Here is a 16095-nt window from a genome sequence, read left to right as displayed (position 1 = left end):
TTCGTTGGGTTCTTGTAAGTGAGGATGTGCAGAATCACAGCTGGGACTGTTCAGGCTGAGCTCTGCAGCCGAGACTCCTGGCTGGTTGTTAGTGAGTCCTGGGTCTTATGGAGTCTCCCTATGCGAGCCCGCAAGAGTCCATCCCCATGAGGGAATAATAAGGAGTGTCATGAGTGAGAGTAAGCATGGTCAGAGAAGAGAAGCCCTCCTGTATGGATGCCTTTGGCGCTGTGTGAGGAGCTGTCCAGCGTCACTTTTAAAAAACCAGATACAACCCCAGTTCTTTTGCAAGATTTCCAATTTCACTTTGCAGTCGCTTCCTACTGCATGGTATTCAGACTGTCCAGCCATAGTAAAAAATTGACCCCGATATCTCAGTGGTTTAACATCCAGAGGCTTATTTGTCCATCAACAGTATCTGTTCAAAGTGGGAGGCGTCGATGAATTGCCACTGCCCCATGCCAGCCACTTCATAGGGGAGGGATCTGGGAGAACTCACACCTGCTCTTCAGCTGGAAGGGACACTGCGGGCTTGCTCGCAGCTCGTTGCCCAGAATTAGTTACTAGGCTCCACCCTAACCTCAGGGGAGGCTGGGAAATGCAGTCCTCCCAGGCCCCCAGAGAGGAAGATGAACTAGCGGCCATACATTGTGTCTTCATTTTATGGTTAGATGTTCGAATAGAGGTAGACGTCAAGAGGAGGGGTGTTTGAGTGGGGATTAATGTGACGAGTGGTCATATCATTAGGAAATGGTTTTGTGTAGGGATTGTTTTTGCTTTTTTAAGCACCATTGCTGTGATACCAAATACTCAGACTATGACCTCCAGCCCCCACCACCTCCCACCCCCCCACCCCTGCTTGTGAGCCCCCCAGGGCATAGCCACCATTGCCTGCTGGGTGGGGGATCGGAGCAGCCTTTGGGCACACAGAGAGCCGCTCCTTCCTGCCCTGTCCCCCTATCCCCCCCAGCTTGCAGCTCTGAAGAGGTGCGATGCTTTTCTGAATTCGGGGTTTGAATCAGTCCTCACCTGGCCTCCTCCACAAGGAGTGTTTGGTATTTGGATGCAACAAGGAGCAGCTCCTTGTGCCAGATTTTATGCAGTAAAAAGTCTCCAGGAGAAGAATGATGAGAAGAGCAGTTCTTGATTTTTTTTTCTTTTAAAGATTTTATTTTTTTTATTGAGAGAAAGAGTGCAAGTGTGGGGAAGGGCAGAGGGAGAGAGCAAGAATCCCAAGCCGACTCCCTGCTGAGCGAGGAGCCCTAATCAGGACTCAGTCTCACAACCCTGAGATCATGACCTGAGCAGAAATCAAGAGTCAGACGCTCAGCTGACTGAGCCACCCAGGTGCACCCCGGTTTTTGACTTCCTAAAACCCCACTAAAAATCGCCTACTTTTCCTTTAATTTTGTTCTGTCATTGACGAACGTATTTCTGCCTTGTACCCTTCAGCATCTCTCCCTCCCTGGGCTTTAAGCGCGAGCCCCGGCCCCACCGCGCCCTGTGAACATGTTGGTGCTCCTGGCTTTCATCATCATCTTCCACATCACCTCGGCCGCTTTGCTGTTCATCGCCACCATCGACAATGTGAGTCCCCTTTCCTTCCGACCACCCCGCAAGCCCTGGATCCTGCCGTCCATGGAGGCGGGATCGAGAACTCCCCCACGCTGGTAGGGTATGGCGTTGTCTTCCCTACCGAGACATCTCGGCTCAGGCCTCCGTGTGGAGGTTTGGGGCATCTCACGGTTAGGTCTGGATGTGCAGGGACCTGGCTTCTCTCATCTCCGATCCCCGCACAGAGCCTGGTGTAGTGCTTTTTGGGTGTAGGACGCTCTTCGAGGGCTGCTAGGACTCAGCCCCCCTCTAGATAAATTTCTCAGTGTCAGCACTGTGCCATGGGGCTGGATCATTCTTTGCTCTAGGGCCGAGCTGCGTATGGTAGGGTACTAAGCAGCATCTTTGGTCCCTGCCCACGAGAAGGCAAGCGCTCCCACCCCTATTTGGGACCACCAAAAATGTCTTTGGACATGGCCAGATGTCCTGAGGGAGAGCAAAACCACCGTCAGCTGAGCACCGCTGCCCTAGATCCCCCAGGTGACCTATCCCGGGGGGTCTCTGCCCCTCCTGCCTTTGACTTCTTCTTACAAATCAGGGAGCCAATTGCTAGCCACCTAGCCATGCCCTCCCTGGCAGTGCTCATGCTTGGAACTTTCCCAACAGCCATGCTCCCCTGCAAAATGGGACTTTTTACTTAAGTGTCCAGCTTGCAGCCACATGGCAGGGATGCATTTGATAAATGAGCTATTGGTATAGATTAATATCTCTCCTGGCAGGAAATGAAGCTTTGTATCAGAGATCCTCAGTGGCCCACACCTTGATCCAAAGGCCTGGCTTCAATCCTGACCATTTCAAACTCAGACGCATTCAGAGTCAGAAACACTGCTCCAAGGGTCCCCAAGTGCACCTCACGAGTGGCCACCTGCTCTGCTTACACCTAGGACTCCTGTTGATCAATCATCACACAGCAACACCTACCGCTTAGGGAGTGCTCCCTCTGGCCAGGTCCTTGGCCCTTTTATGTGCATCGTCTCGTTTGGTCCTCACCCCAAGCCTCCGAGATAGGTCGTCCTCTTCCAGCACCGTTTAATGATGAGGGAACTGGGCCTCAGGGCAGTTATGACACCTGGGGAGTCTAAGCAGCAGGAAGCGACAGAGCTGGGTTCGAACCACTCCCGACCCTAGATCCCGTAAGGCAGGGAAACGTAGGGATCGGTTTGGGTTCCTGAAGATTCTCGAAGAGTTGCCGTGAGTGGCCAGGGCAGAGATCACACTGATGCTGTGGCTTAAAGTATTTGGGCCTGTCGTTATCCACAGGACCCGCGCTCTATGAAATAAAAGATAGTGAATATTTTTTCAGAATCTCCTTTTCCTGTGCCTTGCATCTATCCCTTTGGGATCTTGAAAGGGATAGACAGACCTCAGGGGCAGAAAAGCCATCAGCGCAGCACCCGTTAATCCTTTGGGGTACCCCGGGGTGCTATGTGGCTGTGCACTTAGGACAAGACACGGACAGGCTTTGTTTCTGCCCATCAGGGAGTCATCGGGTGTCATTTTGGGTTAGGAATTGCGCATGACATGTAGCCGGCATGTGGTGGGAGTTCAGTGAACTTCGGTTGCTGGAGGATGGGAGGTGGATGGAAGGCAGAAGGAGGGCCCACTGGGGGCGGGGAACAGCAGAAGCGCAGAGAAGAAGCACGTGTTTGCACTGAAAGCCGGAGAGTTTCGTCCGATCATTCCCTCCGTACCAGGCCTTGCCCTGACTTTCAGCCTCTCTGACCCCGACATGGCCCCTGTTGTTCTTGTGGGTTTCCCACTGTGCGCGCCTGTGACCACCCCGAGCCTTGTCCACGCTCCTATGTCCCGGGAGGGCCCGGCCCCCCAGCCCGTGGCTTACCTTTCAACAGTCCCACAGAACGTGCCTCCTTGGGAAGGGGGGAGCGAGCCTGTTGGAAATGCAGAATCCCAGGCCCCACCCCAGACCTCCCAAATCAGAATCTGCATTTTAACCCGACTCCCCGGGGACTCGCGTGCCCTGGGGAGATGGAGAAGCACTGGTCCGGAGTATTTATTTATTGCTGTGCCTCGCACCTAAGTAGAAGTCCGTGTTTTCATGGTTAACAAACAGCCCCTCCCTGTGTTTCTGTTTGCATTACAGGCCTGGTGGGTAGGAGAAGAGTTTTTTGCAGATGTCTGGAGAGTGTGTGTCAATAACACGAATTGCACAGAAATCGATGCGAGCTTCCAGGGTGAGTGCCGAGCCCACACGGAACACCTTAGCTCAGGCTAAGGGCCCCCCTCTTCTCTGCTCTCACATCCTCACCTGCGCTCTCAGGGTCCCTGGAGGGGCCTGGCCGAGTGCTCTGTGCAAGCTGGAGACAGGAGGGGTGTGCAGAAACCACAGGCCAGGGGCATGCTAACCCCAGCTGAGTTGGGCTCACCCTTCCCTTCTCTGTTTCTGGGCCCAGGAGAGTTGCTGGGTCTCCCGAGGCGCTGGCAAATCTGGTGTCCGGTGAGGCCTCTCTTCCTAGATTACCTCCTAAGGGCCCCACGTCCCAGTGCCAACCCGTTGGGGGTTAGGATTTCGATATAGGAATTTTAAAGCCATGCAAGGGGTCTGCAGCAATCCATATTTGCTCCGTCACCTGAGGTGAACAAAATATGGGTTCCTGGTGCCCACCCAGAACACCTGTGCCGTAGTCTCACGGGGAGAGGTCTAGAAGTCTGTCTTTTGTTTCTTAAGAATCTGTATTTTTAACAAGCCCCCAGGTGATTTCTGAGGTTGGGCAAATTTGGGAAACACCACTCTTAGCCAGAGGGTCACAAGCTTGGCCCCACATTGGACTTGCCTGGGGAATCTTACCCACCTCACCCCCTGTGCCTGGTCCCAACACCAGAGATTCTGACTTATTTCCTCTCCGTGTAGCATGCTGGAGTTTTATTTTTCATGCAGCTATAACTTATGAACAAGAAATGTACTTCTTAAGGGTTCAGCTTAAAGAGTTTTGACAATTATATATACGCCCATGTAACCACCATCCAAAGCAAGATAGAGAATTTTTCCATCACCCCAGAAAGTTCCCCTGGGCCCATTTCCACTCGTTTCCTGCGAGCCCTGTCCCGAGGGCAAGCACTTCTGACTTCTGTCACCCTAGTCTCCTTCCATCTGTTCTTGGACTTCATACAGATGGAGTCGTACCATGTGTATTTGTGCGTGCTGGTCGGGCTTCTGTCCTCCACATAAGGAATGGGCGAGGGCCCATGTGTCTGTGGGTGATCCTTGCATGAGGCCAGGATGAACCAGGATCCATTGCTCGAAGCATTTCATGAAGTACTCAGGAGTTATGCTTCCCTCCAGCAAAATTGGGGAAAAGGAAGGTTCGTTCTTAGGTTTTCCTGTGAGACTTTGGCCACTGACCCCTGGCCTTCCTTAGCGGCATCCTAGGGATAACGTTCAGCCCTTACACGGACTCCCCTTTTGTAGCCCCCCCTAAAATCCTTGAATGAATTCCTTCCACTCCCCCTGCCTGATGCGGTGGGGAGGAGTCTCAGGTGAGGAGACCGAGAATCATGCAGGTGGCTCCAGTCTGTGCACTTGACCCCTTCTCTACACCTGCAGTGTGTGGCTTCCGTTGTGTCCTTCCCACGTGCAGCACCCTCTGTCCGGGACCGGCTCCTTTCTCTGCTGAGACTTCCCTCTGCCGAGCCCACTCTCCAGCACTATTCTGAGAAGCCTTCCTTTCTCTTTTCCTGAGTAGCAGTCACAAGGCTCCCTCTCTTCTTTTCAAGGGGTATTAGGTAGTCCCCAGAGCACTTTCTGAAGGTCACCTAGCCCCATGAACCCCAAATCCCCAAGAGTCCCTCTGGAGACTGCTCATCCTGACCCATCCATCCTGACCTTCCAAACCAGGATCTGCCAGGATCTGAGGGTCTGTACTTAAAAAAAAAAAAAAAAAAAAAAAAAATTCCCCAACCATGAGCCACACCTTTGGGGGCAATACCCAGACTGAGAAGAATGACAGAGCGGGTGGTTCTTGCTTTTTCCAGAAAAGGGTGTTGGGGACCATCTGGTCCAGTGCACAAATGGACAATAGGGGGGAGGGGATGTTGGGGCGACCTCTTGGCTGTTCTTGTGCTCATACTGTGCAAACAGACTTCTGCCTCCTGTTGTCCCCACTCTGGAGCTATCACTGTGCCCCCCTGAGGGGCCCTGGGGTCTGCGGTCCTCAGTCACGCTCTCTCGCCCTCTGCCCCCAGATTACCCCACGATGCAGGCGGTCCAGGCCACCATGATTCTGTCCACCATTCTCTGCTGCATTGCCTTCCTGATCTTTGTGCTCCAGCTCTTCCGCCTGAAGCAGGGAGAGAGGTTCGTGCTAACCTCCATCATCCAGCTCATGTCATGTAAGTACGACGACGGGCTTCCTGGAATAAGCCCTCCCTTCCCAGCCTGCGTGAGTAGCAGCCAGGAGCAGCACTGTGGGTGAGGATTTGGGAAGGAAAGCCAGCCGCCATGCTGTAGCACGACATTTTATACTTCAGAGTCTGGATTTAGTTAGAGGGTCGGGGCAGGCGTGCTGAAGACGCGAAGCCTGAGCCAGGATCTGTAGGGTAAGTAGGAGTTGCTGTCAAGAATGTGCTATCTTGGTACAGAGGGAAGAGGCACAGGTTCCCCAAGGAAGATCAGGGTACTTGACCTCATCCGGCCACTAACAGTTGTTGGTGAGTCACTCAGGATGCTTTTGACTTCAAGTAAGAGGAAAATCCAATTAACAATGACTTCAGCCTCAAAGACCTTTACTTTTCTGATCCAACAAAAAGCTTGAAGGTGGAGGGTGCCATCGTTGGTCTGGCAGCTCAGAAGCATCAAGAACCTCCACTTGATCCTTTGATGCTTTCATCTTCAGAGTGTCAGTGATGACCTCCTCATGGCCCCCAAAAGGCTGCTGCAGCTCCAGACATTCCTCCTGACCTAACAGTATCTGAAGCAGTAAACAAGGAAAAGCACAGCACCAAAAACGCTTTCTCCTCCCTATCTGTCTCTTTTGAGGGAGTAATAATTTTTGCTGAAGGATTTTTCTGTGGCCAGAAGTTGGGATGCATATGGATCCATAAACTTTTATAAGTAAACAGGAACAGGATTGCCTGGGGCCGGGGGTCGGTTGGCAGCCTATGGTCCACGGGCCAAGGCTGGCTCACTGCCTGGTTTTGTAAATAACCTTCTACTGGAACGTAGCCCAGCCCACTCATTTGCATATTGCCTGGGGCTATGTCCACGCCACCACTGCCACCACCACCACCACGGCTGAGCTGAGTAGTTGGGACAAAGATTGTTTGTGGTGCACAGACCCTAAACTGTTCTCCGTCTGGCTGACCCATGGCTTAGACCAGTTATGACTTTGCCTCTGGGCTGGGTACCCAGCTGCCCAAGCAAAATCGGGCTCAGCTAGCAACAGCGGGAAGTGAAGCCGTGCGGGGTGGGCAGGCACAATCTGCCACGAAAGACTAGTTGTGATCTTTCCCATGAACTAAAACAAACACCCGCCAATAATCAGAGCTTAAGCGTGTCTTCCTCTCTGGCTGTGGTCCCCTCGGGTCTGTGCTGCCTGCTGTGACGTGGTCTGTGATTTGTTTATTTGCTTGCTTCCGGCAGGCCTGTGTGTCATGATTGCGGCTTCCATATATACAGACCGGCGTGAAGACCTTCACAAGAATAACCTGGGATTGTACGCCCTGGCCCAGGACGGCCGCTACGGCTACTCCTTCATCCTGGCGTGGGTGGCCTTCGCCTTCACCTTCGTCAGCGGTCTCATGTACCTGATCTTGAGGAAGCGTAAATAGAGCCCGGGGAGGCCGCCTTTGCTGCCGTGCAGAGTCCACAGTCAGATAACCGTTTTGTATATAATCCTTTTTTTGTGTGCGGTTTTTCTAGCAAACATATTGTTTCCTTTAAAAACCAAAAAAAAAAAAAAAAAAGAGAGAGAGAGAAGAGTTTTTGCATTCTCGAGATCAGAGACTAGACCATGCAGGCTGGGATTCGGAACTCCTGCCCATCTGAAAATCTCAACGAGACAAAGCCCCAAGTCCAGCAATGCTCAAATCTAAAAACGTTCAGCGGGATGTTTCTTAACCGAGGGGATATGATGTGATGTGAGAAGAGAGCCAAGAAAGCCAGGTCTCGGGGGGCCATCCTTCCCCAGGTGTGAGCCACGCCAAGCTCCCCCTCAGCTCAGCCTCCCCTCCCCTTACTGTGTGTCTTAGGGTTGGAGGTGGGGTGAGGGGGGAAGCCTCCTCGGATGTTTGGCCAAGTTCCATGTGAGAAGCAGGTGTCGCCCCCGCTGTTCTGTCTATACCCAGACCAGAGCCCTGAACCTCCTGTAATGGGCTGGGTCCAGAAAGCGCCACGGACCTTTACTGACATGGTTACCCGCTTGCCTTAGGGAAGGCGATCTTTAACCCTGGGTCGGATTTACGTTCACCCTAAGGCAAAGAATCTCAGCATGTGATCCCCAGCAAACATAGTAACGGGGCCCTCCCTAGACCCACGGAATCAGAGTCTTCAGAGACGGGGCCTGGGCACCTGCATTTCTCACAAGCTCCTTGGTGATGCGTAGGTGACCTGAAGCCGAGGTCCACGGCCCCAGGGCCAGGCGAGCAGAGCTGCCTCATAAATGTTAAAGACCTTGTCATGTCACGCCGCTGGCCTCCGTCACCCCCGGCCTTCCCTGTCTTCAGCTGCTCCCAGGTGGGCCTTCGCAACAGCAGCCCAGGCCCTGCGTCCAGATAGCCTAGGAGTGCTGCTTCCCCCCTCCTCTAAGTGGGAAGGCCCGGCCCTTCTCCTCCTGCCCTGCCTTCTAAGGCTGGCAGACCTCCGCTGACCCCCATTTCTAGAGCCTCAGCGGACCCACCCACCATTCATTCCACAGCATAAATTGCAGGAGGCTTGGTGCATGCCAGCCACGGGGGATATCGTGCGGGACAGTCTCTCTCCTCCAGGGCTCGCCGGTCCTGTGAGGGAGGCAGATGGAAAACTTAGGAAAAGCAATCACACTGTGGGGAAGGCGGCAGAGAACACAACTCTGGGTTCAGAAGCGAGGCCCATGGGCGGGAGGGAGCCTGCTCTACGCCAGCCTATTTTTAAACGCTCCCGGAGGCACTTAGATGGGCCGCAGTACCGCTCCGGCCAAGGGAAAGCCCTTGCTGGGTGGGGTGGTCTGGGTTACCCCCAGAGGACACTTCCCTGGAGTCCCGACTGCAAATGAAGCCGTGAGAAGCTTCCAGATTGCCGTGGCTTTCAAACGTCAGCGTGCCCGCTGCCCCTTGGGGAACGTGCTTTGCCAGGGTCTGGGTGAAGAGCGCTCCAGGCGATTCTGAAACCGTCCTGCGGGATGCCGTGGGGAGCTTGCCCTCAGTTGTGCAAGCACCACGAGTGTATGGCAGGGCAGGTGACCCCGGGGAGTGCCTGCAGAAGCAGCTTTCCACCCCTCGCTGTCTGGAGCCTCCGTGTTTTGAGTGCGCTGCCGGGGCCGCGTGCTGGGGCCGCGTGTGGGACTGTGTACGTGCTTCTGCACTTGACCTTCAGCAGCCCGGGTCCCATGGAGCTGGGAGGATGTCTGCTTTGAGTGATTTAGGGCCGCCAAGGATACCAGAGCAGGACTGGGTTTTCTCTCCATCCACTCATTCACTCATTCCTTCGTTTTCAACCGACTCTTCAGTGCGTACTATGTGCCAGCCACCGTGTGAGGCTCTCAAAACACAGGGCAAGCACATTCAGACACCCTCTCTGAGGCAGGACCCCAGCACAGTGCAGGGTGACACAGGGACAGAGACGAGATCAATGTCACCTCCTGCGTCCACGGCAAACTCCCATCAGTCCTGCTGTGGGTAGGAGTGCAGGTCACACCCCTGGGGTTTGCAAGATGCTAGGTGAGCCTCCAGGAGGAAGGTGGGGCTACGTGCCCCAGGGCTTTCCACCCAGGTGGCTTTTCTAGATTTTTCTTGTAGCCACAATGGAAACAAACGAAAACTCTTAGAGCCAGAAATCTGGAAAGCCTACTCCCCAGGCAGTGTGTGAATATCCTTCCCCCAAACTTGAACATCTGAGACGACCCCATGGACCTTCCTGGCCGGTCGCTACTTCTGTGTAGCATACAGTGTCCAAGTCCATCTGTGACGCCAGGTTTCGTGAAACATGAGAGCTGCTTTCCCCACCCCTATCCCCGGCGGTGTGACCTGCATTGGGGAAGTGAGGAGGAGAAAACGGTCCAACCTCCTTACCTGTAGGTCGAACCAGCCCTCACTGCATGCTTATCCTCTGTTACTCAAGGACAACCCCGACACACAACATTAGCCGACAGACCCAGGAAGCAAAAATTAGGACCAAATGCGCCACCCATAACGACTGTGTTTGAAGGGACTGTAGTTTGCGCCTTTTAGAACATTTTTATAAAGTACTGTAATTCTTGCGTGGAGCGGCTGTGGATGGAGACAGACTAACCTGTTTTGTTATTTGCATTAAAATTACTTTGGGTCTCTGTTCAGATGAGTTTGGAGGATTGATTTGTTGCTCTGAGCGAATGTGTCTATTCAGACCTGAATGTGGGAAAATTGGGGACGGTCCCCGCGCCCTCCCTCCCCATCCTCTCTGCTGTAGGTTGAGTCCCTGCGCGCACCGGAGTCCTCGGATGCTCTGTATTTACTGAGGATGAAGAAACCCCGACCCTGAGCCCGTAGGGACACAGCTCAACGCAGTAGCTGGAAAGATCCGTAGAAGCTGTGGCCTCGTTTAAAATCTGCCTGGATGGGGAAATAACTCGCTAATAGTTGAAAGGTTACTTACAATACGGCAGGTGAGACAGTTTTGTGTACTAGGGGGGCAGTGGTTTGGGGGGAAATGCAAGAGAAAGGCCTGGAGGGTCAATTGGAATCTCGGTTTGGGGACAAAATGTGATTTTAGAGTTAGATACGTTCTGTTTCACGTGCCTTTAAGGTAGTCTGTTTCCTCTATTTTATATAATGTGAAACTACGTGGCAGAGTTTGGAACCACATCGCCCAGCGCAGTAGACGCTAGTGTTCCAACCGGGCCAACAGCCAGGGGAGAATGCCGCCCTCTCGAGTGACGGGGCGCTGTGTGATTTCTCATCAAGATACTCATGTGTGGTCTTCACAGCGAGCAACTGATGTCTGACAACTGATCACAGGACAGCTTCCAACCCGCTCTGCCTCTTCTGGAACCAGCGTTCTGGAAGAAGGACCTGCAGGGGCTCGGGACCCCACGCTTGGTTAGCGGTCTGCTAGTGCCGTCTTAAAATTCCTAATGACAGTGGAGCCGACAGCCGCACGTTTCCTACTTGCAGTGGTCCCCGAGGATTATAGAGGCAGCCCTGTTCTCCCTGTTCTCCCTGTTTGCTTGATAAAGACTTCTGCTTTAAAGGGTTGGGTGATGATGAAAATGAGACTATCTTGACAGCGCACGCTGCTAAGAAATGAAAATTCAGCCAGAAAAGAAGGAGACGATTGATACGTAGGTAGATAGGTAGGTGGGTAGGTCCGTAGGTAGGTACGTAGGTGGCTGAAGAGAGAGAGAGAGATCTTGAATTTTTATGTAAGGAAAGCCAAAGGTAGTGAAAGCAATCTATCTGGGGAACCTACATTCTCTTGTCTCTACGCAGAAGTCGCAAACTAAAACCTCCAGGGGGTGCTGTCTGTATTCTTTGTGTTTCTAGAGGTTTTTGTTGGTTGGTTTGGTTTGGTTTTTGGTCTTCGTGGCAGGTAGATGGTGGTCACCCCAGAGAACTCAATTTTACCTATTTCTTCCATTTGGAAGAAAGCCTGTCGTTCATTCATTCACCAGATCCTGGTGGCCTCGCCTGCTTCATCCTGCAGAGTGCTCCCTGTGTGCTGGAGAAGACGGTGTATTCTGCTGTTGTCAGAGGCAGTGTTCTGTAGATGTCTTTCTGGTCCACTCGGTCTGAAGTCCAGTTCCAATCCAGTGTGTGTCCTTATGGACTTTCTGCTGGATAATCTATCCATTGCCGACGGTGGGGAACTGGAGTCCACTACTATTACTGTATCCCTTCCTTCGGATCCGTTAATATTGCTTTATGTCTGGGTGCTCTGATGTTGCATTAATGATGGTGCATTAGTATTTATGGCCAAGGGGTCCCTTCATCACGAGGATGTCGTAAATACTTCTTCACCCAGTATTTGTGTATGTATGTATTTTGGCATAAGCATTATGCTAGCTCTTAGGTACTCAGTCCTGACCCTGGTCTAGACTTACCTTAGTCCCCCCTGCCCTCAAAAAAAAAAAAAAAAAAAAAACAACCAGAAGTGAAAAGAGGAATACTTGGTAACACGTGAAAATTACATAAATTCAAATTTCAGTGTCCATAAATAAGGTTTTATTGGAACGTGGCCATGCCGTCTTGTTTCGATATCACGCGGGCTGATTTCACACTGCACTGGCAGCCACCACAGCACACACACGGCCTGCAAAGCCTGTAATACAATCTGGCCTGTTACAGAAAACCTTTGCCATCCGCTGGTCTAATCAAACAAGAAGGGAACCGTCTTTCTGTGTGTCTCGTTTTAGGAACAAGAAGAGTTTTCCTAGAACCCTTTGGCAAACACTTCCCGAGGTCCCTGGCCCAAGGATTCCAGTTTTCATGCTTAACCCCAGCACTGGCAGAGGTAATTAAAATGACCACGCTTCACATGGACCTCTTAGCTGGGTATCAGGTTCCTTCAGTGAGGGATATACTTAGGATCCACACCCTTAGCAAAGAGAAGAGAGGGGGTGACCAGCAGTGTCTGCCCCAGTCCATCCCTGGGCTGTCCAACATCCACACACAACTCCGTAAGAATTTTCATGATTCTTTTATATTCATGAAATGAACTAACCCCTTCCCAAGAGGTCCACAGCCTGAAGCCAAAATCAGTTAGTACGTCCAGCTCGGGGGTCACTGGGTGACGCTGATTATCCTCTTTATCAGGTCCAGATGTGGCTCCTCGTGGCCTGGCAACCTATGATGAAAAGCTACGTCATAGACGCCCAACGTACCCAATACATAATGGAGGGAAAGGAACAGGATGTCTATAATAAATGGTCCTCTTTGGAATATGGATGAGCAGAAAGGCAATCAATGCCCAGTGGCCAAAGGTTCACTGTCAGTTGTGAATACCAAGAACTCCACTGGTGGGGAGTGAGGTCAGTGGTTGGTCAATGCATGGCCTTTGATTCCATTCAGGGGGACCATCTCCTGGGCCCGCAGTCCTCCAGGGCCATATCCAAGATGGGCAGCAGGGAGGAGACCCCTTCCTCCTTCCCGTGGGCATGAGGCCCAGTGTCTCAGAAGTGCCTCAGGGGAGGACGGTCACGGGCTTGGTCACAGACCGTGCAAGGCCAAGCCAGCCAGAGATCGTACCTGGATCTTTTCTGTTTTGTCAAACAACAAGCATTTATTATCACTTGGATTTTGCCAGGAATCTGGTAGCAGCCTCGCTGGATGGTTCTGTCTTATGGTCTTTCATGAGGTGGGCCTCATTTCTGAGCTTGAGAACTCTGTCTCCTCATCCCTGGGCTCTGTATCTTGAGGCCATAACATCAAGCCGTCATAATCCCAGCTATGTCCCTGGGCTTGGCCCTTTGGTGAAAAAGGCTAGGACCTGGCTTATCTTTTCTAGTTATCTCATCCATTCTGCTCGGCTTCCTGCCTCCACACCCCCGACCTGTACTTTAGAGCAAGGCTTAGCACAAGGCCTGCTTTTTTATGGCCCAAGAGCTAAGAACGCTTTTTCGTTTTTAAAGAGTTGTAAAAAAAATGTGAGGGAGAACGCAACAAAGACCTGAGGTGGCCTGTAACACCTAAACTCTTTGCTGTCTGGCCCTTTACAGGCCAAGCGGGCTGATTCCTGGCTTAGAATTTGAGTCATCCGTCCCTGCAAATCTCTGAATCCCCGGACTCACCATCGGTGTAGATTGCAGGCTTCAGGCAGAGAGAATCTCAGTGAAGCCATATTTTCTTCCACTTTTGCCACGAGATGAACCACCTTTGGCTCCAGATCGACTTTTTCTCGAAGGAGCTTAGCGAAAACTCCGGTGAACACATGGCAACAGCTCGATGTGTTTGTACAACTTTTCCTGATATGACAGCACCCATAGGTACGTGGTTGGTGTGAGACAGGTGACAGTTTAAACCAGGGGTAAACATTTGGTCCATGGCCCCAATCCAGTCCACCGCCTGATTTTGTGGACGAGATGATATTGGCACCCAGCCATACACGCTAAAGCACACATTGTTCACAGCTGCCTTCAAGGGCAGAGATGAGAGGCGCCTGGGTGGCTCAGTCGGTTAAGCATCTGCCTTTGGCTCAGGTCATGATCCCAGAGTCCCGGATGGAGTCCCACCTCTGCTTCTTCTCCCCACCCCCAGCTCATGCTCTCTCTCTCAAATAAGTAAAATCTTAAAAACAAAACAAAAAAATGGGGGCGCCTGGGTGGCTCAGTCGTTGAGCGTCTGCCTTCGGCTCAGGGTGTGATCCCGGAGTTCTGGGATTGAGCCCTGCATCGGGCTCCCTGCTCTGCTGGGAGCCTGCTTCTTCCTCTCCCACTCCCCCTGCTTGTTTCCTCTCTCGCTGGCCGTCTCTCTCTCTCTGTCAAATAAATAAATAAAATCTTAAAAAAAAAAACAAACCAAAAAAACAAAGAGACGAGTTGGTTGCCAAAGGGACCATACTAGACACTAAGCCTGATACATGGGCTATCTGGCCCTTCACAGAGAAGCTTGCCAAACGTTGGTGTGAAACCAGTGTCTTGCAATAAAATGCAAGGGCCACCCCTTCCCAGCCTGGAATAGCGGGTCCTCACTGCCCTCGGCTCTGCCATCTCCGCTGGCCAATGGCACAGTAGAGTGTTGGTTGATGCAGTGCCCACATTCAGTGTCATCAGGCTTCTTAGCTGCAAGCCACAGTGACTCTGGCTGACGGACCCCGAACAGGGGTTCCGTAAAAGGAAATCAGGTAGAGCCCAGGCTTTGGGAGAATGCAACCAAGCCCCTGTTGATGCCTCCAAGTCTTCCATAGAACGGTTTGCTAAGGAGACGGAGGCTGGCGCCACAAGATGGTGCTTTGCGCTGAGAACTTGACCTTCCACAGCCCGCTGCTCCACCAGAAGGCATCTATCTGTGCTACCCGCCCCCCGTCCTCCGGAGGCCGACTGGCATGGTGCGTCTATCTGATGGATGAAGACTGGGTCATGGACCACGCCCTTGCTGCAAGGGAGGCTGGGAAATAGCAGGCATGTTCCTTGTCTGTAGCCGGAGGTAAGGTCTGCAACCCACCAAGACTCAGAAGGAAGGGAATTCCCCAAGAGAGGAAGGAAGTTCAAATGCAGGGCGGTCCAAGCCAGTGGCAAATGCCTGGTGTGTCCTATCAAAACCTGGTTCCCTGTTCCCACAGCTAAGCTTGTGCTTCCCAAGCTTTATTGACCCATGTCTCGCCCACTGCTCTTTGCTTACAGGCCTGTACAGCCCACACAATAATTTGCTGAACATTTTTCTTTAAAGCAACTATTTTTTACATAAATACGTTTATTCAAAAGGAAAGTCTCAGGTAAGTTGAAAATCAGCATCGGTTGTCGTAAGTGACCTAGATATGCTGTAAAACAAGAACGTTATTAAGGGTATCGTCCGGCAGAGGTTTTGAGCCTGAGGACTGCTCCTTCCCAGGGGAGAAAGGAGGCTGGGAACGGGTGGATAGGTGTTCAGATAAGGTCAGGACCATAGCTACTTGGTCACAAGACAGTGACTTCTCTCTATGTGGTGTGACTGTACGTACTACTTAAATTAGTCGGGTACCACTGGGGGTATTTGCGTCGTAATGACAATATAAAAAACCCCCATAAACCAGTGGCCTTGCTGGTGTGAGGGAATTCACACGTGCGCGTGATTCCTCCCTCTCGGGATTTCCTGAGTCCGCTCTTTCTGAACTGGGTTGCCTCTTTCAAGCTGGCCTCATGATATATACCAGTCCAACAGGAGATGAGAACCACGTATGTTGGTGTAGCCACACCTGGGTGTATGATCAGAGGCTTCCGGCCTCCGAGGAAGCCCGCGACGCCCCATACTCTCAAACCCCTTCTGACCGCAATCCCCGATCGAGCTTCTGGGGTGGCAGTGACCCAGGAGGGTGTTGTGTAATCTCACGCGGATGGCCGCATCAGGAGCGGCGGCTCGGCCAGGTGTCTGGAGCGCGCTAATTACAGAGCGGAGTCTGGCTTTTTAAGGGGCTGAGGTTTCTGACTCATTGCCCGTGGGGCAGGAGCTTTGATTTGTCTTTTCTGATCACTGCATTTCTTGCTTCTACCCAAGGAGCAAGGCCCAGGACTTCCAAGACCAACCAAACCCTCCCCGGGAGGCAAGGCCAGGCCAGGCCACCTAAGACACATGGGCCTCACATCCAGACAGGCCCAGGCTCCAATCCGACTCAGCAGTTAGTTAAGGAGAGGCTTCTCCAAGCGACCGAGATGCTGCAGACCT

At 52.3% G+C, this 16095-nt stretch overlaps 1 protein-coding gene across 3 annotated transcripts in view; it reads left to right on the top strand.

Moving 5' to 3' along the window:
* EMP2 (epithelial membrane protein 2) overlaps positions 1-10097 on the top strand; it is a 73897-nt gene extending 63800 nt beyond the window's left edge. For all 3 annotated transcript variants that reach the window (XM_057314828.1, XM_026520340.4, XM_026520341.4), the window contains exons 2-5: positions 1453-1587; positions 3716-3806; positions 5815-5961; positions 7211-10097. In XM_057314828.1, coding sequence (XP_057170811.1) covers positions 1510-1587; positions 3716-3806; positions 5815-5961; positions 7211-7398 — 504 coding nt within the window. In that variant the 5' untranslated portion in view covers positions 1453-1509 and the 3' untranslated portion in view covers positions 7399-10097. The remainder of the gene's footprint in view (positions 1-1452; positions 1588-3715; positions 3807-5814; positions 5962-7210) is intronic.
* Positions 10098-16095: the final 5998 nt, after the last annotated feature.

The sequence above is a fragment of the Ursus arctos genome, unplaced genomic scaffold (genome assembly GCF_023065955.2).
Source record: "Ursus arctos isolate Adak ecotype North America unplaced genomic scaffold, UrsArc2.0 scaffold_2, whole genome shotgun sequence".
NCBI classification, from domain to species: domain Eukaryota; kingdom Metazoa; phylum Chordata; class Mammalia; order Carnivora; family Ursidae; genus Ursus; species Ursus arctos.
The sequence above is the reverse complement of the archived record's forward strand: the minus strand, read 5'-3'. Positions and strand labels throughout refer to the sequence as shown.